Here is a 25,898-nt window from a genome sequence, read left to right as displayed (position 1 = left end):
CATGAAATATAATTTCTAAACTCTTCATATTAAGATATTAGTGTGGAAATTTTTTTAAAAATAAGTAATGATAAGCTTCACTGAGCAGGAAAGCATCTGCCCCTACACACCTTACTTTTCCTATTCATTACTGAATTCATCTTTCTTTGGTATGTAAGCAAAATATACATACTCAAAAGTATCGGGGGTGATAGTTTCAAGAGCCTTGGGAAAAAAAATGAACATTTTTAATTTTTAATTTAATAATGAGGTTCCATCATCATTCATTAAACTGAAATGCCTGAAACTCTGTAATTAGAAACTGCCTGCCAGATTAAGGGCACAGCAGGCATGGAGCGAAATGACATATATTCTGGATAATCAAAGATATAGATCTAAAATTAGCCCAAACTTGTTCTCAAATTTGCTAAGAATGGGAATAGTTAGATAAAGCCAATTGAAATCTAAATGATTTATGGGCCTTGATACAGGTATGAAAATTGTCTCTTTCCCTGCAGAGATGTGATCACAAGATAACCAACTCCTGCTTTCTTGTTTATTGTATGAGGCATAGTGTGTAAGAGCATTCATTTAATTTTAATTACCAGATTTCTACAAACATTTCTACTTTTCAAATTAAAAGAGGTTTTTTGCTTTACAAATCACCAAACAACAGCCTATGAATAATGACTTCTTCAATAAGAATGTCACAAGATCAAACTCAAAAACTCAAAGTAGCAAGTCGCCTTGTATGAGGCAGTATTCTCTTTCTGGTTGTCTAGATGGTGTAAAAAAAGAAAAGAAGAAACACAGTTTAACCTTATTTGCATCCCAAACAGAAAAGGCGTTCTAATCCGCTGCAACCCTCGCTGCCCTGTGTGTAGCAAGGTGGCCTTTCTCTTCAACATGACACGGGTGAGCGTTACAGCATTTCAAACACAACAAGTTGCCATTCTCTTAACGGAAGCAAAGTGCCTTTTTGGGACAGCATAGGGTTTTAAATGATGGCATACTTTCTAAAAGCGGAGTCAAATTCTGAGTGGCAAAGGAAACAAAAAAGTGGCCGTAGCATTCTTGCAAATGCTGTTCTTCAAAGGCCTGCTTGGTATCTGGGACCCTGAATGGCAGAAGTTCCCCCACAGATGGCCATTTTCTCTAAATGACAAAAGGGCTCTCTGTGCCTAGACTTTCTATCAGTAATACTATTTTTGCAGGGCATCTGCTTTCTTTCCTTTTGGGAGTCTAGATTTTTGGTGCATGCTATGCAGAGGGTCTGGGTGCCTACATGACTAGCCCCTGGAAAAATTTTGGGCACGGAGTCTCAAATGAGCTGCCTGGAAATATACCCCCACTTCTTGTCCCAATCCACCAAGTACATCCCGTGTGATTCCACTGGAGGAGGGATCTGGAGCTGGTGACTCCATCCCTGCAGACTAGGACCATGTACTTTTTCCCATTCCTGATTTTGCTTTGTATCCTTTTACTATAATAAATCATAGCCAATGATTCGACTGTAGAATTAGCCAAGGACATGATGATAGGGTGACTTCTCTGAGTCATTCCCATGAATCACTGGACCTGGGGTGGTCATGGAGACCCCTAAAAAAGAGAGATGGAGAAGTTCTTGTCCAGTGAAGATGCTTGAATAAGCTTCTGTTTTATTTCATAATGTTCCTCAGATCCAGAGACCTGCCACTGGTCTGGGTACCTGGGGCCTCTGCCAAGTCTTCCCTGAAAGGCTGGGATGTGAGCAGAGGAGAATCGAGCACTGACCAGAGACTTGGAGGTTCTGTTGGCCAACACGGACTCGAGGCAGCGGCCTCTCAGAAACCCACCTCACCAGTCCTAAACCTGCAGCCTCGGCCAAGTTCCTCAGCCTCTATGAGTCTCCATTCATCTGTAAGATGTAGATAGTAAGAGTTCTACCGAACGTGCAGCAAGAATGAAGTGAATCTGTGAGTAGGGGTACGTATGAAGCTGGCACATTGTCGACACTTAGAATCTGTCACTACAACTTTTCTTAGGTTGTCAGGATCAATCTATACTGTCTTGAACAAATTAATCTACTATTAAGACTACTTCTAAAGAGAAGTTTTAGATACACAGCAAAATTGAGAGCTCTCCCTCACATCCCCTGCCCGGATACATGCAGAGCCTCCCCTCACCGACATCCCCAAAGAGTGGTGCATGTGTCACAAGTGTTGAAACCACAGGGACACGTCCTTATCACCAGAACCCGTGGTTCACAGTCAGGCTCACTCGGTGTTGACGTCCCTGGGTTTCGCCAAACGCATTCATCACTGCAATACCACACGGTGTATTTCCCACCCTAAAAATCCCTTTTACTACGTTCAAGGATGCGCTGATGATTTTTCTCTTCTAGGCTTTTAAAAGCAGAGAAAGTCTGTGTAGTTTTCTTTAAAAAGCTTCAGAAACAGCAAAACAAGCTTATAAAGCATCTGAAGATATTTGAGCCTAGTTGGAAACTAATATTCCAGCAGAGGTATTGGTGGGTAAGAGGTAGATGTGCTAGGGTAAAATGCATTTGAGAAATACAGAGGCAAAATTCTATTTTTGGCACAGACTTAAGCTGATATTGTGCACAGTGGGTTTCCAAAAGGGCATGTGGAATGTCAAATTTCACAAACTCATTTAATCACAGAAATCTTCTTTATATGAGTATCCTGCAGAGCAAGCGTTCTGCTGCTCTAGTTATAAAAGAAGTATTAGATCTTGCTTCATATCATCTGCAATAAGAACCTTCTGATGATGAAGCATTCCAGAATGAATGGTTATGGACTCTGGGTTCCCAAGGACCATGTGTGAACAGGTTCAAGGAAGAATATTGTGATAGAATTTACATCAAGCTCTGTGAACCAAGGAAGGACTATCCTACACCTTTGGGTGGGGCGCCCCAGGAGGGAGGACTGCTGCGGAGGCCCTTCTAGCCAGGTCCACAGGGGAGGAGACAGTCCCAGAGGCCCCGGGAAGAGTGTCTGACACCGGAGGAGCAGCAGAGGGAAGCGGGCACCCTGGAACGCGGCTGTGCCTCACCTGAGAGCTCTCAGATGTACAGGGCAGAAGCTCTCCCTTTCAAAGTATGTTAAATAAATTCCAACAAAACAGGCTTTGAAAACTATAGAAGGCAATCAAGTCAACATGAAAGGGCTATGATTGAGGCAAGCGCAAGAATTAAGGTATATTCAAGAGACGGGTTCACATCGTGTTCCCCTGGAAGTCTCAGCCTCCGCTTGGTGAGATGCTAATAAAGGTTAGACAGCCAGTTTTAAGAATTTAAAGTGAAGAACCTGTCACTCAGCTGTCAGTGAAACCGCCAGTGCGTAATTCCCTCGACAACGGCTTTATATCTCGGCTCACATTAATTAGTCTTCGTGCTTAAGCTAAAGATTTACTGGGCTTTGAATTTTTTGTCTGTTTGTTTGTTTGTTTTGTTTTTTAAAGGGATATACAAATAAATGGAGTTGAAATTTAAATATTTTGTAGCTTCTTTTGTTTGACGTAATAGTCAAACTTGCTAACTTTATTACAATTTCTCATAACACAGCTTGTCATTTTCTCTAAACTAATTATTTTGCCATATCTAAAAGTTGTTGACATGTGGCTAGAAATAACCGGAAAGGGACACAAGAATAGAAAATAATCAGATTCCTGAGCTGAGGTAGATCAGTGCAGATGTTTCCAACTGCAGACATCCTGTGAAATTTAAATAGAATCAAACCCAAGACTGTGTCAAACTCAAAAGAATATTCTAAGTGATTCTGATTATGAATTGCAATTATATTCATAAATTCACTATGAAAATGAACTGATTAAAATATTTTTTGAAACATTAATGAGAAACAAGAGATATTAAAAAGCTCATAAGCAAATAATTTTAGAAAATAAAACAAAATACTACCAGCTTCAAATAGTGCTTTTGTATTTCCAGAACACTTACATGCCATGGTTTGATCATTACTATGTGTAGATGAGACAGTCAGGGCCAGAAAATGTGGTAATAAGGCTTGCATGGATATAAACTAGCAAGTCAAAAAATAATCTGCAGTTACTTGGAGAAAACAATCACTCTATTACTTATAAAAAACAAAAAATTAAAATGTCCACTATTCATAGCCAGGAGTAAGTCTCCGTTACTTGACAGTCACACTCACCTCCCCTCCATCCCATCCTTCCTACCCTCATCGTTCAAGAAACAGTACCCCCATCTTTTAATTGGAATTAAAATGCAAGCATTTTTCTGCTTAATTCCATCAGTAATCCATTTATGAAAAAAGTCATCCTATCTAAATGTCAATTGGAAGCCCTTTTTTTTTATTAGTTTGACTGAGAAAGTTATATTTAAACCCAAATCTCCCATTTCCTAAAATGTACCTGCAACACGTTTACACAGGCAAATGTAACTGATGAGCCATTTTCAGCTTTCCAGTGGCACCCTTATAGCATTTTATATTTATAAGAGGGAGCATCAGGTTAAAATTTTAGATGATCTGTCCTTGCCTATTGAGGACAGGCTTCAAAAATTTAGGTAAGGCCTTGCCATTAGTAGATGACAATGAGAAAGATCATCAGGGAACACTGGCTCAGTAAAACACATTCCTCCATGATTCATGTCATTTTGCTTTAAAACTTTTATATTTCCCAATGCAGAGAAATAAATAATGAAAAACAGGAAACAGTGACCTGTCTGGGTTTCTATCTCAGCTCCTCTGATTTATGCAGTGCTGGAATCACCTGGTAGCCTGGAACAACCTTGTTATAACTGCACTAGAAGAGAAGGGGCTCGGCCTCCACTCAGCCTTCCTGCTAGTCTCATCCCCAGCTACACCTGAGCTGGTTGTCTCTGGTCAATCAAGTCTTGACTTTGTAGCCGCCATTCTTTTGGGCACCATGGTCCAATATTCTTGACCACTGTTTTCACACCATACTGTGTTCTTCCAGAATGAATAGAGAAGATTAAAATCAGAGGCTGGGCCTGGAGTCCTGTTCCTCTCATGATGAGAGCCATCTCACCACACTGTCCAGCCACGGCCTTGTGTAGTCGTAAAACTCTCATGGAAGCCAAAATACCCCGTGCAGCATGAAGGAAGCCAATCTCATGCCTACCATCACCAAGCTACCAGAGCATCTCAATTCTTCAACCATGTATGTTGGCTCAATCCTACATCCTGTGGTGCAGCTTTAAGCATCATCCTACCTTTTAGGTAATCTACCAATTTTACCTTTTGGTCATTTGAGGTCTGGCCCAACTAGTACCTTACCCTTGCTGCCCCAAAACTGAGGGTGGCGCAGGGCTTAGTAGAAATGTAAAGGCAGGGTGTTTGGTCACCACACGGACTCTTATCATACTGCTGGTGACAGTGGCATTCATTCCAAGAGAAGCTAACAACTATGCAAAGCACAACTGTCCAAAGGCCAAAGGTGCTACCTGTTGAGAAGCAGCATTAGCAACTAAATCTACATTCTAATAGAAGTCCTTTCATAAGCATTCCCTTCAGCTTCTGGGGCATTAACATCCTCATAAAGAAATAACAATTTGATTTTTTATCATAGTTTAAATAATATTTTTATTATTATATTCACAACATATTTAGCTCCAATCCTAATTACCCTCATTTTTGGGAAAACAAAAACAAAAACAAAACAAAAAAACTTGTTATTCTGTAACTTTTTAAGGGAGTAACCAAATATAGCAGTGAGTTCTTTACTCTCCTAAATATTAAAAAAGCATACTTGAAAATTCTCTTCCTATATCCAGTGAAGACCCCACAGAGAAAATACCAGGAGTTACATGACATAAGGCGGTTTCTCCTCAAGCTTCCAGGAAACTAAAATGTATGTGGACATGATGGATGGAATAATTATGAAGACTGAAACGGATGATTGAGTCTTGAAACAAAGAAGCAACAAATGACCCAGAAAAAGGAAAATAAAATAGCAAGGTGAACAGCTCTAAGAGACATTCCTCATTCTTAATTAGAAAAACTACGACAAAGAGGCAAAAGAGAAGGAGTGTGCAAGACTTCCAGCTACCTGCCAGAAGGCTTTATAAAGTAAATTGAGGACTGCAAGACATTCCCACAGCCAACACCACACATAAACACATGCTGGCGCCCAGGCCACCATACGATTTTAACCAACTTATATCCTAAATTTCTTCTTTTATTTTGCTGTCTTCACTAGAGCTGCAGACCAGGTTGGGGTGAGGCGCATAGGAAAGTGGAAACAACCTCGGTTTTGAAAGAGAAGCTTAAAGACTATTGAAGTTGGAGATAATGGCTGTTAAGAATCGTGTGTAATGTTGCATTAACTTGTAATGATCGTCATTATTAAAGTTACAGTCAAACACTCACCATGAGCTCTGCAGGACACATTAACTAAATAAAAGACATCATCTGTGCCCTCTAGGAACATGCGCTGAAAGTTCAAAAACAGCGAGTTTATGTGAGAAAACTGAACTGCACTATACCAACCCCGAACAATGCAGTTTAGGAATCAGAAGACTAAGCTGAAGCTTACTTTATTTTTTTATTTTTTTTTTTTTTTAATTGTAAACAAATGGGATACATGTTGTTTCTCTGTTTGTACATGGCGTAAAGGCATACCATTTGTGTAATCATAAATTTACATAGAGCAATGTTGTTTGATTCATTCTGTTATTTTTTCCCTTCCCCCCACCCCTCCCACCCCTCTTTACCCTCTATACAGTAGTTCCTTACTCCATACTTGCCCCCCTCCCTAACCCTAACTCTAACCCTTCCCTCCCCCCCATTATGTGTCAACCTCCACTTATTAGCGATATCATTCGTCCTTTGGCTTTTTGAGATTGGCTTATCTCACTTAGCATGATATTCTCCAATTTCATCCATTTGCCTGCAAATGTCATAATTTTATCATTCTTTATGGCTGAGTAATATTCCATAGTATATATATACCACAGTTTCTTTATCCACTCATCAATTGAAGGGCATCTAGGTTGGTTCCACAGTCTGGCTATTGTGAATTGAGCAGCTATGAACATTGATGTGGCTGTATTTCTGTAGTATGCAGATTTTAAGTCCTTTGGGTATAGGCCAAGGAGTGGGATAGCTGGGTCAAATGGTGGTTCCATTCCAAGTTTTCTAAGGAATCTCCACACTGCTTTCCATAGCGGCTGCACTAATTTGCAGCCCCACCAGCAGTGTATGAGTGTACCTTTCTCCCCACATCCTCGCCAACACCTGTTGTTGCTCGTATTCTTGATAATCGCCATTCTAATTGGGGTGAGATGGAACCTTAGGGTGGTTTTGATTTGCATTTCTCTTATTACTAGAGATGTTGAACATTTTTCCATATGTTTGTTGATTGCTTGTAGATCTTCTTCTGTGAAGTGTCTATTCATTTCCTTAGCCCATTTGTTGACTGGACTGTTTGAATTCTTGGAGTAGAGTTTTTTGAGTTCTTTATAGATTCTGGAGATTAGTGCTCTATCTGAAGTATGATTGGCAAAGATATTCTCCCACTCTGTAGGCTCTTTCTTCGCGTTGCTGATAGTTTCCTTTGCTGAGAGAAAGCTTTTTAGTTTGAATCTATCCCAGTGGTTGATTCTAGCTTTTATTTCTTGTGCTATGGGAGTCCTGTTAAGGAAGTCTGGTCCTAGACCAACAAGATGAAGATTTGGACCTACTTTTTCTTCTATAATCTGCAGGGTCTCTGGTCTGATTCCGAGGTCCTTAATCCATTTTGAGTTTAGTTTCGTGCATGGTGAGAGATATGGGTTTAGTTTCATTCTGTTGCATATGGATTTCCAATTCTCCCAGCACCATTTGTTGAAGAGGCTATCTTTTCTCCATTGCATATTTTTGGCCCCTTTGTCTAGTATGAGAAAATTGTATTTACTTGGGTTTGTGTCCGTGTCCTCTATTCTGTACCATTGATCTACCTGTCTATTTTGGTACCAATACCATGCCGTTTTTGTTACTATTGCTTTGTAGTAGAGTTGAAGATCTGGTATTGCAATACCCCCTGTTTCACTCTTCCTGCTAAGGATTGCTTTAGCTATTCTGGGTTTCTTATTCTTCCAGATGAATTTCATAATTGCCTGCTCTATTTCTGTAAGGTACGTCATTGGGATTTTAATTGGAATTGCATTGAATTTGTATAGCACTTTAGGTAGTATGGCCATTTTGACAATATTAATTCTTCCTATCCAAGAACATGGAAGATCTTTCCATCTTCTAAGGTATTCTTTAATTTCTTTCTTTAGTGTTGTATAGTTCTCATTGTAGAGGTCTTTCACCTCTTTTGTGAGATTGATTCCCAAGTATTTTATTTTTTTCGAGGCTATTGTGAATGGGGTAGTTTTCCTAATTTCTCTTTCTGAAGATTCATCACTTATGTATAAAAATGCGTTGGATTTATGGGCATTGATCTTGTAACCTGCTACTTTACTGAAATCACTTATGAGTTCTAAGAGTTTTCTGGTGGAATTTCCAGGTTCCTCTAAATATATAATCATGTCATCAGCGAACAGGGATAGTTTGAGTTCTTCTTTTCCAATTCGTATCCCTTTAATTTCTTTGGTTTGTCTAATTGCTCTGGCCAGAGTCTCAAGAACGATGTTGAATAGAAGTGGTGAAAGAGGGCATCCCTGCCTTGTTCCAGTTTTTAGGGGGAATGCTTTCAGTTTTTCACCATTTAGAATGATATTAGCCATGGGCTTAGCATAAATGGCCTTTACAATATTAAGGAATGTTCCCACTATCCCTATTTTCTCTAGTGTTTTGAGCATGAAGGGGTGCTGTATTTTATCAAATGCTTTTTCTGCATCTATTGAAATAATCATGTGATTCTTGACTTTAAGTCTATTAATATGGTGAATTACGTTTATTGATTTCCTGATGTTGAACCAACCTTGCATCCCTGGGATGAAACCCACTTGATCATGGTGCACTATCTTTTTAATATGTTTTTGTATGCGATTTGCTAAAATTTTGTTGAGAATTTTTGCGTCGATGTTCATTAAGGATATTGGTCTGAAATTTTCTTTCCTTGATGAGTCTCTGTCTGGTTTAGGTATCAGTGTGATATTGGCTTCATAGAATGAGTTTGGAAGGGTTCCCTCCTCTTCTATTTTATGGAATACTTTGAGAAGTATTGGAATGAGCTCTTCCTTAAAGGTTTTGTAGAACTCGGCTGAGAACCCATCTGGTCCCGGACTTTTCTTTGTTGGTAGGCTTTTGATGACTTCTTCTATTTCAGTACTTGAAATTGGTCTATTTAAATTGGGTATGTCCTCCTCATTCAGTTTAGGCAATTCATATGTCTCTAGAAACCTGTTGATGTCTTCGAAATTTTCTATTTTGTTGGAGTATAGATTTTCAAAATAGCTTCTAATTATTTTTTGTATTTCCATCCTGTCTGTAGTGATATTTCCTTGTTCATTCCGAATTTTAGTGATTTGGGTTTTCTCTCGTCTTCTCTTTGTTAGTGTGGCTAAAGGTTTATCAATTTTGTTTATTTTTTCGAAGAACCAACTATTTATTTTGTCAATTTTTTGTATTGTTTCTTTTGTTTCAATTTCATTGATTTCAGCTCTGAGTTTAACAATTTCTTGTCTTCTACTACTTTTGGTGCTGCTCTGTTCTTCTTTTTCTAAGGCTTTGAGCTGTAGTGTTAGGTTGTTTATTTGTTGAGTTTTACTTCTTTTATTAAATGCGCTCCATGAAATAAATTTCCCTCTAAGTACTGCTTTCATAGTGTCCCAGAGGTTTTGATATGATGTTTCTTTGTTCTCATTTACCTCTAAGAATTTTTTAATTTCCTTCCTAATATCTTCTGTTATCCATTCATCATATAATAGCATATTGTTTAATCTCCAGATGTTGGAATAGTTTCTGTGTTTTACTCTTTCATTTATTTCTAACTTCAATCCATTATGATCTGATAGAATACATGGTAGTGTCTCTATCTTCTTGTATTTGCTAACATTAGCTTTGTGGCATAATATATGGTCTATTTTAGAGAAGGATCCATGTGCTGCTGAGAAGAAAGTGTATTCACTCTTGGTTGGATGGAATATTCTATAAATGTCCGTTAAGTCTAAATTATTGATTGTGTTGTTGAGATCTATGGTTTCTTTGCTCAATTTTTGTCTGGAAGATCTGTCCAGTGGTGAGAGCGGCGTGTTAAAATCACCTAGTATTATTGTGTTGTGGTCTATTTGGTTTCTGAAATTGAGAAGGATTTGTTTGACATACATAGATGAGCCACTGTTTGGGGCATAGATGTTTATGATTGTTATATCTTGCTGATTTATGCTTCCCTTAAGCAGTATGAAATGACCTTCTTTATCCCTTCTGACTAACTTTGGCTTGAAGTCCACATTATCGGAAATGAGGATGGATACTCCAGCTTTTTTGCTGAGTCCATGTGCATGGTATGTTTTTCCCCATCCTTTCACCTTTAATCTATGGGTATCTTTTTCTATGAGGTGAGTCTCTTGCAGGCAACATATTGTTGGATCTTTCTTTTTAATCCAGTCTGCCAGTCTATGTCTTTTGATTGATGAATTCAGGCCATTAACGTTCAGGGTTATTATAGAGAAATGATTTGGTTTCCCGGTCATTTGGTTCATTTTTAAAATTTTGTTTATTTATTTGTTTGACACAACTTGTTTCCTCCTTTATTTGACAATTCCTTTAGGATAGTTCCTCCCTTTGCTGATTTGCTTCTTTGTTTTTCATCTCTTCCTCATGGAATATTTTGTTGAGAATGTTCTGTAATGCTGGCTTTCTTTTTGTAAATTCTTTTAGCTTTTGTTTATCATGGAAGGATTTTATTTCATCGTCAAATTTGAAGGTAAGTTTTGCTGGGTATAAGATTCTTGGTTGGCATCCATTTTCTTTCAGGGCTTGAAAAATGTTGTTCCAGGACCTTCTAGCTTTTAGGGTCTGGATTGAAAAATCTGCTGATATGCGTATTGGTTTCCCCCTGAATGTAATTTGGTTCTTTTCTCTCACAGCCTTTAAAATTCTGTCTTTATTTTGTATGTTAGGTATTTTCATTATAATGTGCCTTGGTGTGGGTCTGTTGTAATTTTGTGTATTTGGAGTCCTGTAAGCCTCTTGAACTTGATTTTCCATTTCATTCTTCAGATTTGGGAAATTTTCTGATATTATTTCATTGAATAGGTTGTTCATTCCTTTGGCTTGTTTCTCTAGGCCTTCCTCAATCCCAATAATTCTTAAATTTGGCCTTTTCATGATATCCCATAGTTCTTGTAGATTCTGCTCATGATTTCTTACCATCTTCTCTGTTTGTTCAGCTTTGTTTTCAAGGTTAAATATTTTGTCTTCAATGTCTGAGGTTCTGTCTTCCAGGTGTTCTATCCTATTGGATATGCTTTCTATGGAGTTCTTGATTTGGTTTATTGTTTCCTTCATGTCAAGGATTTCTGTTTGGTTTTTTTTCAATATCTCTAACTCTTTATTGAAATGATCTTTTGCTTCCTGTATTTGCTCTTTTAACTGTCGATTGGTGCGATCAATCAATGCTTGCATTTGCTCTTTCATCTCATCATTCAATGCTTGCATTTGCTCTTTCATCTCCTCGTTTGCTTCTCTGATCATTTTAATTATGTACATTCTGAACTCCTTTTCTGTCATTTCTTCTGCCATGCTGTCATTGGGTTTTATTGATGTAACATCTAGATTTGTTTGCAGCATTTTCTTTCCTTGTTTTCTCATGTTGTTCAGATATCAGTGGACCGCTGAGATATTGCAGATTTCCTCTGTTGATTTACAATGACCCTGAAGATTTCTATATATATTCCCCTCTTAGCCTTCAGTAGGCTGAAATCTTGGAGGAGGTTGATAATGCGGTGCTCCACAAGGAAGCTGCCTCTCTAGGAGTGGTGGCCTTCAGGTGGGGTATATTCCCTGCTAGTGGGCAGAGGTGCCTCCACTTGTTGACCTATGGTCATCCAAAGGGGACCTAGGCTGTGGGCTGAGGCAAGGCCTGTTTGGGCCTGAGCCTCTGGTTTTACCGTCCTTGTGGGAAACCTCACCCAGCAGGGAAGACTCACCCGGTGGGGAGGTCTCGCTGGTCAGTTTCCTCCTAGAGGTTCCCCTCAATTTACAGCTACTGCCTGGGCTGGGCTGCCTTCCTCTGCAAAGTTTCCAGGGGCCCGGCCCTACCTCCTGGGCCTGGGAGCCTCACCCTTCGCAGATGAATCTCCTTAGGCTGCCCCTCCTCAGAGAATTTGCCCATAGGCCTGGAACCTTCGCTCCGCCCTAAGCCTGTCTCTGTGCGGCTCTTCCACCCAGAAGCCTCCTAGATCCTGGGACCCTGTTCTGCACCTAATCGCCTGGCTGCGTGGCCCCTCCTCTGAGCAGCCACCTGTGGCCCCGAACAATCGCTCTGAGTCCCAGAGACCCGCCACAGGTCTCTTCCTCCAGACAGCCGCCCAGTATGCCGGTGCGGTCACTAGGAGTCCAAGAAACTCACTTCGTGCCTCCTCCTCCCACCAACCACCCGTAGCCCGGGGCAATCAATCACTCCGAGTCGAAGTGACCCTGCCCGTTCCTCCTCCTTCTCCAGATAACCCCCCGGGTGTTCAGGAGCAGTCCCTCTGAGTGGCTCTGAATCCCGCTGCACGGGTCCTCTGGGCAACCGCCCGGAGCTCTGGTGCGGCCACTCAAGACCAAGCGTCCCACCACGCTTCTCCTCCAGGCAGCCCCCCTGTGTTCAGGAGCTGTCACTTTAAGACCAAACAACTCACCACTCGCCTTCTCCTCTGAGCAGCCGCCTGGAGCGCTAATGCAGTCACTGCGAGTCCAAAGGACCCGCCGCGCTCCTCCTCTTCCTTCTCCTACTCCTCCGGGCAGGCCCCGGGGTTCAGAAGTGGTCAGAGTCCAAACAGCTCGCCACGCAGCCCCTTCTCTGGCAACCGCCTGTAGTTCCCGTATAGTCACCCGAATCCAAGCGGCTGCTCCTCTTCCTCCTTGTCCTCAGGGCAGGCCCCGGGGTTCAGAAGCGTCGTTCTGATTCCAAACAGCTCGCCGCGCGGCTTCTCCTCTGGCAACCGCCTGCAGCTCTGGCGCAGTCTCTCCGAATCCAAGTGGCCACGCTCCTCTCCTCCTCCTCAGGGCAGGCCCCGGTGTCCTGAGTCCACACAGTTCTCCCCGCCACTCCTCCCCCGGGCAGCCGCCGGAGCCCCAGTGGCTGCTCCGAGTCCCAGCGCTGTGCCGAGCGGCCTCCTCTATGGCGCTCCAGCGGGGGGAGGGGCGTCTCGCCGGCAGTTCTACTTCACAAAGTTTCCTGCGTTCCGGGACCCCCGTCCCATCCAGGATGCCCCCCCAGGGGGTGAGAGTCACCCGGCTACTTTGAGTTGGTCCCAAGCGTCTCAATATCTCCTCTCTTGAATCCTGAGTTCTGGAGCAACACGTAATGCAGCCACCCTCTAGGCCGCCATCTTGAAAACCTTTGAAGCTTACTTTAAAAACTACCCCTTAACAAGTGTGAATTTGTTTTTAGGGTTAAAAACAAGTAAAGAAATGTAAGAGAAATTTATGACGAGGTATTAACTTAACTCTATTATTTTAACTCTACTCCCACTTTACTGCACCCCAAAATAAGAAGACTGGTTTCTCTTGGGACAGATATAATCAAATTGGCGCTTCCAATTTTGACAAGCCAGCAGCATTAAGAGACAGGGAGACAATCACATCTGGCCAGATCTTCAACCTGCTTTTGTGTATGCTTGTCCTGCTTCTCCCACTGTTTCCTCTGTTCCCGAAAATATGATTAATACCTATGCATTTGTGAAACCCTGCCTTGTAATCAAGGCTGAGGCTTTCCATCCCAACGAGGTGGAGGTGGAGTTAATGAGAAGGGAGACTGTGGGGAATGAATAGGAACGTGCCAACGTTAAAGTAATTGAGCATGAATATCAAACACTGACTTGGGACCAGTCTTCCTTTGCTGAAGGAAAGTCTGATCAGCTGGTGGGCAGATGGAACCGGCACCGATCTGCATTCAGTGCCAACCCCAGAATCTGTGTCTCACAACAGTCTACACTTTATGACCATGGCACCTGTGATTTCCCACCTACAGTCACTGTATTTTTCTCTCCTTTTTCTTTTCAAACACTTTTTCTTCTTTGTCTCTCTCCTTTCTTTCTAAAAATGGTTTCTTATCTCTTCTTTTAAAATTTGCCTCATGTCTCCCTAAGCCTTATAAAGAATTTAAAGTATTATAATCTTAATACCTGCTATTCCTATTTTAAAAATGTGTAATTTATCAGCTTCAGTTTGGAATAACACTGATGATGGTTACGGCTGGAAGAATCATCACTGCTATAATTTTTCCTTTAAAAACTCTGCATAGACTTCAAAGCCCAGTGAAACCTTGACTTATTAACTACTTCAATGCATTCCTGTGAGAATCTATCATCCCCAATTAGATCATGTATCTATTCTTACATGGCAAGGATCACTGGAAGATTTGCACAATAGTGAAAAAATGAACACTTTGGCAACAATCCGTAGGCTATTAGTAAATTATAATGAGTAGTTTCATTCAGAAAAGAGTAACAAGCTTCAAGAAAATTAAATTTTGTAGGAAAAAAACTTTGATTCTAAAATTTTTGGAACATGTAATTATGCATAGTTACAAAAATTATATATGAAAATGTTTTAGTAGTTTATAATGCAAAGAATAGACACAGAAGTACATCAACGGAGAATTGGTTAAGAAAAAATAGGTTATATTTGTTAAGTGAAATTAAAAGAATTATTTGTGAAAAAGATATAATAACTATGAGGAACAGAGGCAACAACAGAATTTTATCATATAATCTTAGGTAAACAACAAGCTCATGTAAAATATGTATTTATAGGATGGATTTCATGCCTAGCTGATGGTGATAGAACTTCTCCAAGATTGAGTTTTCATTTATCATTTTTAAAATTTCCATTTCAAGTCCATATTATAATTTCCATAATAAAATATTGTGAAAATAACCAAACAATGAATTTCTGAATCCCTACCTACAGAGCAAAGACATCAGAATGAACACCGAAAAAGCAATCACATGAGGAAGCTCTTGGCTATGAACGTGTTCGTGTTTACCTTAACACTGTAGAACTCTCGGACTTCAGGTCTAATCGAATCAAAGTCTCCATTGATGAATTCAGGCAAAAAGCTGAAAGAAACAGTTGCAAGCAGGTAATGAGACCAGTATATTTACCTATTAAACTTTAAAACTACAGTTATAAGGACCAGAGAGAATACTTAGTTATTCAAAATGAAAAAGAAGCAAGATTATTTTCAGAGTGAACAGGATGTCATATCACACAGTCTTGGTTTCAATACTATATGATTGACACAAACTCTGCAGACCCAACCCATTCTTCAACTTGGACACATTGTCAGCCAATATTTATCTTTCTAAATAAATAAATACCAAAAAAGGTAATGGGTGTTTAAAAAGCTCCCAATTCAAAAACCCTAACACAAACATTTGTCCTGTTCCCCTATTTCCTCCTGCATATATATATACAAAATCTTACCTTATTTTACCCTCACACAAGTTTGAATAGAACAAGCCAGCAAGAGGATTTGGTATTTTTTGCCAAGCCAAAGTCAGTTTAAAGATGTTTTCCAAATATCCAACTGACATACTTCTAGAATGGGTCTTCTGCATAAGTTGGAAACACTGTAAGAGTCCTGGGCTCTAAACAAAGGAGGGATCCCCAAATGCAGCTGTTTTTAGTGATACTATGATTACCTTATGATACCTATGATCCCCTGCTGTTTTTTTTTTCCAAAACTCATTTTAAAAAGTCTACTTCATTCCATCTACATAAACCATTACTTATTACTTTTATATAAAATATTTACGCAGCCTGGTAGAATTTCTTCCCACTTAGAAAACCTAAATGTGCAGAAGTAAAACATGCCTGATGACTTACTGCTCCTGCAAAACCACCTTAGCCTCCTGAGGCCAAGAAAGTTATATAATGAAGAGAATGTTCATTTCCACTTCCTGCAAGAATACTCTTCCCTTCGTATCACACAAGAATCAGATGAATGGCCATTCGTCTACCTAACTGCTCTACTTCGAAAGGAGAATAACACTTCTATTATGGCTCCTCAAGAGGGCTAACCTGTCACGTGCGGGGCCAGGTCCCTAGTTAAAGGGAGAGATCTCTCTGGGTATTGCTTGTAGAAAGAGATGAAGCCCCAGAACCAGGAGACAACTCTAGGTCATAAGAACCAAGACACAAGGGGCTCTCTGGCTCCGGGGGGAAATGCTACCCATATACCAAAGGGCTCAGATTAGGTTGCAGATCCATAAAATTTTCAAGAAAAAATATCCACAGCTGCCACCTTCCACTTCACAAACAGAAAAAAAAAAAAAAAAAAAAATCCTTACCCTTCACCTGTGTGTGCAATTACCAACTAAGGGCAGCTGACCTGGCTGCCAGTACATGGAACAAAGGGTGTGACACCAGGGCAAAGCGGGAGAATAGAAAAAGAAATCTGACTCAGAACACCTTGTGTGTGTGTGTGTGTTCAGGATAAAATTAATAAAGCTGAATATGAAAAAATAATAAATTTACATTGTCCTTTAATATAATTTTTCATAGTTCTTAATTCAATTGGAAATACTATTTCTTAGGTCCTACTGTTCTAATTCTCCTGTTGTATGAAGGGAAGAATATTTTTGCAGAGAGTGAAAATAAATATTCCCTTTGCTGTATTTTATATACCTCTCTTGGCCTCAGGAGGCTAAGGTCGTTTTGCTGCAGCAATAAGTTATCAGGGACATTTCATTTCTTCATATTTAGATGTGTTAAGTAGGAAGAAATTCTACCAGGTCATGCAAAGATTTTATATAAACATAATAAATGATGATTTATGTAGGTGAAGTAGAGTCATGCAAAAAATACACAGCCTAGAAGAGAAATAAGGCAACTTTCTACTATAAGAAAGATCTTAGTTTGAACGAGCTAGGCCCAATAATTTTTTTCATTAACCAATTTATTACACAAATATTTGCAGCACAACTATGTGCCAGAGACTTCAGTTTATTTCAGAATAAGGCAGAATTGGAAGGGAAACAGAAGTACTTAGGTTTATAAATTGCACTGTCTGGTTTCAACATCTTTCTGTAAAAGTTCTTTTCCAAAACTTCCCTGCACATTATATCTATAATTTTCAATTTCATTCTATACCTATTTATTCTAGACCTTATATTTTACCCCTATTTGGAACCAAAAATCAACTATTACTTAATTTTTTCTTTATGTTTTTTCTGTAACATAAATCCACTCATTTTCGAAATTTCTTTAAAATGCTTCCATACCACCACCGATTAACCTCAGGAAAATAATACTTACAGGGACCACAGAGTATTGGTTCTGAAAAGGATAAAAGAAATCATCTCTGCAATATCCCCATTACCCTCTATAAGGAATTAAGATCAAAGACATCAAGCGAATTTGTCTGTGTGAGCAGGGTCTAGTCTACTTCACCAGGTAAAACAGCCACTAAAGAACTCTGGATTTGGACTGTCTGGATCAACAAACATCCTAATAAGATTGACCTTGAGTTGCTCTCCAAATCATAGTTCCTAAGATATCTAGAACCAATTTGGCAGTTTCAAAATAGCATATTGATTTTGACAATAGATAAAATTGAAAAATAAAAGTTGGTGCACACAGGCAGCTGAGTGTCCCCTTAGGATAGATTATTTGAGAATTAAATCTTCCTTTATCTTATACTGTGGATAATGAAAGAAAGCAATCATCTAAATTCACTTATATTTTCATATAAAATATTAACAGGAAAACAAAATTATATAGATAAATGATAACTTTGGTTAACTTTCAATATAATTTTCTCCAATGTACCACACGTTCATTCAAATAGAACCATGGTGCTTATTTCTATGAAAAACCAGGGCAAAAACACCCTGCGTAATCATGCTAAAATGACTAAAATAATTACAAGTTTTCATCATATAATACATTAGTTTTTGAAACTTCCTGAAATGTGCTTTTTGATGCTGTAATTAAAAGCCCATCTCACTTTTTCCCAGGTGCTTGTTCCCATGGCAGCTGGGCATTGTGAGGAGGTGCTTAATGGGATGACACTTTACAGATGTGGATGAGCTTCGTGCTGATATCCATGACAGTTTACACCAGAAGGTTATTTTTACAACTCGTTCAGGGACTGACTACACACAGCACTGACTATGGATGTGTGGATTTGTGTGGCCACTGATCCCACTTCTTCCTACCACTGACACGGAGCACAGAAATATACCCCTTTGTGTTAATCTAGGAGAACTGACTCATAAGACTAAGCAGTGTCCCAATCTCTCTACAGAGGCCCACCCAGACTCTTACTATTTATGTTTTAACTCTGACTGCATTTCTCATTTACAAAATGTGAGTCCAAAAAGAGCCGAGATCTATCATGAGCAATTGATCCATCACAGGTACCAATAAACAGAGAGACTGATACATTTAGAAAACATGGTACTAAATCAAACACGGGAGGGTAGAATTCAACTGCTGCCTTTTGTAAGACCTTCCCTCATGAAGGATGAAGGATGCTGTCACGCCATCAAGCCTTTCTTGCCCCCAAGCAAGACATGATCACTCCCTTAACTTCGACAGCATGAAATCTCTTACTTTTCATTTTAGGCAGTTTCTGTTCATGTCCATTGGCTTCTATCAGCTGGTGTGTTCTTTGAAGTAATACCTGTCTCTGATTGGCAGGAGGAAGAGGAGGAGGAGGGGGAGGGGGAGGAAACGAAAGGAAGAGAAGAAGGAGCAAGAGGTAAACTCAGAAAGGGGAAGAAGGGTAAGTGAGAGAAGAGGAGGTAGAAAGAGTAAAGAGAAAGAAAAGCCAAGAGAGGAAAGGAAGGGGAAGATGGGGGAAGGAAAGAACAACAAGTCCTGTAGGTGCTCCCTATTACCACTGCCCCGCCTCTCAGCTGTCAATCACTTAGCCTTTCTTTGTGTGTAAAATGAGGAGAATTCAGAACGTTGGTGAGGATTAAGAATTAATATATGTAAAGCACTTAGAAAACGCCTGGCACACAAGTAAGCACAATTAGAACTATTCAGTTAAAATATAATTTATCACTAGAGAAGCCAAGTAGCTTGCTGTAGATTATGAGGCTGCATGCAGAATCCTAACCCAGGCAGTACAACCTTTGTTCTTTCTCATGGCTCAGTATATAGCCTCCCACACATGCACATTTATTAAACAAACAGTAACATTCTACAGAGAAAGTTCTCTACATAATGCACGACATGCTACTGATTCTGCAAGGCCTATTAACCTGTACAGTTTATAAAGTTTTTCTTGGGATAGAAGAAGGATTTTTGTCCAATTCTAAAAGTAGAATAGTATTTTGATAAAAGAGTGTGCATGTCATCTTAAGAGAAGAATGTACAAGAACATTGTTGATGAAGAAGTTGACGCCACGAACAAGAAGCAGCAGCACCCAGCCTGCAGGCAGGAGGAGCTGATGGTTCACAGACTGGGGCCCACATTCTCTGCAGAAGTGCCTAAGTTCAGTAAGGGCTGGGAGAGAAAGGAAGATGATGCAAAAATACAACAAGGAGAAACGTTCCCACATTTTGACTTAGTTATGGATATAATCAGTTAAACTATTTTCATAAATAAGCCTTTAAATATAGTCATAATGTCAAGAGATATTTCAGTGTTGGAATAACTCTGGCTGAGAGAAAGAATCTTAGGAAAGCACCACCCACACCATGATCAATGAGCTGACCCATATATTTGACTACATGAAAGTGTAATGACACATTTGTGGAAAGACATAATAAGCAAAGTCAAATTACAGCACTATATATGCAAAATATATAATCTTGAAGGACTGCTGTCCTTACTACAGGAGGAGGACTCCAAAGTGGTGAAGGGAAGGGAAAAAAAAGATTCAATAGGAGAAGTTACACAAGAAATGTGAAGGGCTGTAAGAATATGAAAACATACAAATCTAACAAATTATCAAGGGAAGAGAGATTAAAGCATTACTAGCACACTATTTTGTATACCATAAATTGTCAAAAAGGAAGAAACATGAATGACAATGGCAGCTGAATGACAATGTACACCCCCACAGAGCAGTGGGGTTGTGAGTGAGTACAGTCTATAAACAAGCAATCCCACCCAGGAGAGTCAGTCTATTAAAAAATACACCCAAGATATCTGAACAAGAAGAGCAATGTTCTCATGTGAAATGAATCATAAAGTATCCTGCGAGGGAAATGTGGCAGCTTTTTGATGAGCTGACCTCTGTCTACTATCCTGGAAGGAATGTCCACCATCTGCTATTAAACAACACAGGCGAGATCTGGAAAACCATACGCTCTATCATCTTGCTTGAGTTGTTTTAACACAATACAATAAAAACAAACAAAAATATCTGTTAAGAATATTAGCATACTTCGTAGAAGCATGAAAGAAATTATGGAGTGGAATAAATCAAGCTGTTTACACTAATTATCCCAGGGAATGGAATTAATTTTTCTTTGAAAAATGTCACGAAGCGTATCTTGGAGGCCAAGGGTGTAGTACAGGGGTGGAGCACTTGCCTAGCATGCATAGGGCCCTGGGTTTGTCCCCTGAACTGCCAAAAAAAAAAATCTTAATTTAATTTGATGACTAAAAAGAAAATTAATTATGATGCTTAGAACACCAAATTAAAAAGTGAGGATAAAATTAGAAATTAACTGGAAAGTCTTAGTCTCTGGTAAGAATGCTAAATGATTCTTAATGGTCACTGAGGTTTGTTCTAAATGAGTCCTCTAGTCGAATCCTCTGTAGGGCAATGCCTCAGTCTTAAGATATTTGACTTCATCATCTCAAACCTATTCATGACAAAACACTTAAGTTAGACATATAAGATATTTCTACAATCTGGTAATGGGCATCTATGAAGAAGTCACAGTGTAATATTTAATGGTGAAATTAATTAATTTCCCCACTAACATCAGGAGCAAGACTAGGATATACATTCTTACTGCTCATAATCAATATTGTAATGAATATTATATCTAATGCAATCAAGAATTAAGGAAATAGAAGGAAGACAGAAAAGGATAAAGTAAAAGTATCTCCAATGGCAAATAATATGATTTTGTACACAGAAAAACTCCAAGGAGTACACTAAAGAGCTATTAAAACCATAAGAAGATTCAGTAAGGTAGTAGAATCAAGATCAATATATAAAAATCAATTGTATTTCTCCACACTAGTAATGAACAATCTGAAAATGAAATTAAGAAAACAATTACATTTATAAGAGCACCAAAAATTGAAATATTTATAAATAAATTTAACAAAAAAATATTTTTATATTCTGAAAACATGAAACATTGCTAAATAAAATTAAAGAAGACCTAAATAAATGGGAAATCATCTTATATTCATGAATCTGATGATTGAATACTGTTAGGATGAAAATATTTTCCCAAATGCTGTCCAGATTCTCTACCAAATCTCAGCCAAATTAAACTTTCAAGAATTGATAAACTGATCCTAAAATACCATCAATAAATGAGAAAAAGAAACTAAATATTTTTCTCAAAATGTAATTTTTCTACAAATTATATTAATGATTATAATTTCTGTTAATTTCTATAGCACTTCTATAAGGTTAATTTTTATCATCCTAATTTTATGGTAAAAAGTCAAGGATGAGAGACATAAAATCCTGCCCAGGTGTCACACAGCTTCAAAAGGTTCTCCACCTGTCCCTCCTGGATGCACGGAGCAATGCACACTCTTGACTGGCATGGGGAAATCTTGATACTCCTCCCTCACAGGATGCATTTTCAGTTCTTCCAAAATCCTGGCCCTTATCTGGAATCTGCTCCACCTGTATGCCCAGAGCTGCGGAGTAACAATGCAGCGATGTGAGCGTGACACGGTTGCTCCACGCAGCCAATTCTCAGGCATGCCCTGCATGTGCTTCTGGGTGCATGGTTTGTTTTAACGAATGGAGGAGTGGGGAAGAGAGACACCACCACGAAATCACAGGAGGCTTGTTGAAAGGTTATTGAGTTCTAGTTAGTAAACAAAGAAATGAATATTCAATTCTGTAACTGAGCAATCAACGTTAGCAGTGTGAATTTTATGGGTCAGTAAGAAATTAAAATACACAAACTCCTTGCTTCTGCCTATGCAATGGAAATTAACCTCTCCCTCTACCCACTAGGAAATCCAGACAAAACAGGTGAAATACTGATATGCAGACACCAGAGAGCAGCCCAAGGGGTTGATGTGTGATTCTATGACAGTGGATACATGATGTCATTGTACAAACAGAGTGTGCCCTATGGAATCTGGGTGATAATGATTCACCACTGTAGGTTTATCCCTTGCAGTAAATGTACCACTTCAGTGGGGGAATGCTGATAATGAGAAAGCGGGGCATGTGTGGGGCAGGTGGTAACTTGGATATCTTTGTGACTTCCTTTTGATTTTGTTACGAAATTAAAACTGTTCTTTAAAAGTTTTAAGAAGTGTATAAAGGATCTGAATTAAGGATAAAAACAGTGTGACAATCAACCATAAAACACAGTTACCATTTCACCAGCAATTCCATTCCCAGGCATGCAGTTGAGAGAAAAGATCACATATGTGCACACAGAATCTTGTTCGCTTATGTTTTACAGAAGTATTACTTACAATAACCAAAAGGTGGAAACACTCCAAATGTTCACAAATGGATGAAAGGAATGCTATGTGAAACAACATGGATAACTCTCAAAAATATCTGAAGTGCTACTACAGGGATACAATCATATCAATGTTTACAGCAGCACAGTTCACAATAGCCAAGTTATGGAACCAGCTCAGATGCCTGTCAACAGATTAATGGACAAAGAAAATGTGATATATATATATATATATATATATATACACAATAGAGTTTAACTGAGCCATAAAAGATAATGAAATGATGACACTTGCTAATAAATGGATGGAACTAGAGAACATCATGCTAAGTGCTAAGATCCACGCTAAATAAGCCAGATCCAGAAAGTCAAAAGTCAAATGTTCTCTCTCTTGTGTGGAAGCAAGACCAAAATAAGGAATTAAAAGGTGTGTATGTGAGTGCAAAGGAATCCCATGAAAATAGAAGGGAGATCAGTGGAGCAGAGGAAGGGGACTCAGGGGGAGGAAGGAGGGATGAGAAAATGGAAGAGTAGTGGAATGAAACTGACCAGATTATCCCATACTCATACATGAAGACTGCATTTCACCTTGATGTGTATCTATAATTGAGAAATTAAAAAACTACAAATGAATATAAGAAAGAGCAGTGGAGAAGAGGAAAGGAAACCGGGGAGGGAAGTGGGAAGGGACAGGGGAAGTATCAGGGACTGAAGTGGAGCATATTCTATCCCATGCTTGTGCAATTACGTCCAAATGAACCCCTATACTCTATATAACTGAATTGCACAAATAAAAAGATATTAAGTGAAATATGTTCAAAACAAGTTCACATACCACCCACTTCCATTCATTAGAAGGCCCACAGTAGAGAGATGGACAGAGACAAAAGGTGCGTGGTTGAGGCAAGTGGAAAGCAGCGGGGTGAGCGCTGTGGGGGGTTCCTCCAGGAGGGGATAAAACATTGTAAGATTGGTGGCATGAGGGAGGGTCTCCTTGCTCCACATGCTTGACGACACTGAGACATGCTGGTGGCCGCACGTGTCTGTGAACACACCCAAGGACTGTGCACTCAAACCGGCTGAAGTGTGGCAGGTGAACCCCGCATCGTCAAGCTACTCCAAGGACAGGAAACACCCACCTGGACAGCACCGTCCTGGACGTGATATTTATATACCACACCAGCCCCCAGAACATTCCTCAGACAGACCCTGTGCTTAACTCTGCCGTGGGAGTGTGAAAGCAGCTGGAGGGACAGGGAACAGCCGTATGGCCATGTCCCCTTAGGGGCACTCAGAGGCCGCTGCACACCGCCTCTGCCAACACCTGTTGTAGACCATGAACAAGACCCCACAGACTCGAGAGGAACGGGGTCATTCCAAGTATGCTCAACACACCATTTTCTTCCTTTTGTAAAATAATGAACTGTAATCAGTACTTACTGGAATGATCTATGACTAAGAGAACAAATTAATTGAGACTTTAAACTTACATTTATATATGTAATAAAACTGATAAATTAAAATCAATCATATATTCTTAAAGTAGGTTAAAATTTTCAACTCTCCTACATATATTTTATCGTACTTATTATTTACACCAGTTGAACCTATTGCCTCAATGGGTTATATATTAATTATATATTCAATATTTATTTGTATATATTCAGTGAATATATAGCTAATGTGATTTTGAACACACCAGAAACTCTGAAAAAAAGATGCATTTTAGAAAACCACCCTCACAGACTTACATAATTCCAAAGTGTTACAAAAGTTATTACTCTTTGAAAATAATATTTAATGCCAATTTCACAATCTCAGTTTAATCAAAAAATTTTAATTTTCAGTTTAACATCTAATACCTTATCACACCAAGCCTAGTATGCTCCATCAAAAATTACTCCATTGCTTCTCCTCTGCTGAATATTATACACAAAGGTGGTGAAATATGTTGTTAGTAGCTTCTACCACACATGAGAATGGATTTTCCACATATGAAAGGAAATTCTGCATCTGCCTATGGCTTTCAATGCTCAGACAACTCTACCTAAATGAAAAATTTCAATTTCCAGACAACTCTACCTAAATGACCAGCATTTTCTGGGAACGAGATTATTCCCATTCTAGAAAAATCAATTTACATATTGAATGAATGACCTATGTACTAGAACCAAGAAATGATGATATACAAAGAAGAAAAAAAAAATTGGTTCAACAGCAAAGCGTAAAGAAATACAGTTTTGGAAGAAAAGCAATTTTAAAAATTTATTATCAACTCTTTGCTCAAACCATACTACCATACTATCTTCTTTGCTCTAGAAAGAGTAAAATAAAGCAAGAATACAAATAATAAAAAATGCTGGACAGGATGTGGGGTAAAAGCAACACTTACACACTATGGAGATCAGTGTGGAGGTTCCTGGAAAGACTGAGAATGGAATCACTTATGACCCAGGTATGCTCAGTCTTCAGTACTGGTCCAAAGAAATTAAAGTCAACATACTATATCAACACATACATACCCATGTTTATAGCAATGCAATTCCTATAAGCCAAGTAAAAAAAGGGACCTTATAAAAACAACAGAGAAGATCCAAGATGGTCGAGTAGAGGGAGGCTGCATTCCTTGTTGCTCCATAACTTGGGTTTCAAGTAGAGGATATCTGTTTCTCTGTGAGGCAGTCTTTGCTGCTCATCAACCTCCTGCTGTTTACCACATTTGTCCACCTCGATCACCTGCACTCTTCCAGCATATCTCCCACTTTCTGAGTGCAGATTGCTCACTGACTGCTGCCTATCTTTTGCCCATTTGCCTGCCTCTTGCCTGCCCATCACCTGCCTTGCACCTACCCATCACCCACCACCTCAGGTCCACCTGCCAATCATCCGTAGGTAGCCTGCAGACCACCCACACACCACCAGCGGATCACCAGCTGCCTGCTCTTGCCACTGCTACAGTACCTGCAGGTTTGGTTACACATGGCTGCTGCCGTTTTGGGAAACAGCCAGGACCTGCAGGACCCCTCAGCCTGACCGACTGCACCTAGACTTCAGGACCCCCTGGCCTGATTGACCACACATCAAAAGGACTCAGCACCCACGTCCAGCACTGCAGCTCCCAATTTGTCAACATGTTTGGAAGCCAGGGCAGCCATATTGGATTATCCAGGACGCAGAAGTTTCCATCTTTAGGTG

The 25,898-nt window shown here is 39.5% G+C and overlaps 1 protein-coding gene across 3 annotated transcripts in view; it reads right to left on the bottom strand.

The window, feature by feature from the left end:
- The window catches only part of TPK1 (thiamin pyrophosphokinase 1), a 309,296-nt gene that overhangs the window by 88,669 nt on the left and 194,729 nt on the right, over positions 1-25,898 (bottom strand). For all 3 annotated transcript variants that reach the window (XM_079151092.1, XM_079151091.1, XM_079151093.1), the window contains exon 4: positions 15,109-15,181. In XM_079151092.1, the coding sequence (XP_079007218.1) occupies positions 15,109-15,181 (73 nt within the window). The remainder of the gene's footprint in view (positions 1-15,108; positions 15,182-25,898) is intronic.

Source organism: Sciurus vulgaris, assembly GCF_902686455.1.
Source record: "Sciurus vulgaris genome assembly, chromosome: 8".
NCBI classification, from domain to species: Eukaryota; Metazoa; Chordata; class Mammalia; order Rodentia; family Sciuridae; genus Sciurus; species Sciurus vulgaris.
Note: the sequence above shows the minus strand (reverse complement) of the source record. Positions and strands in the feature narration are given on the sequence as shown.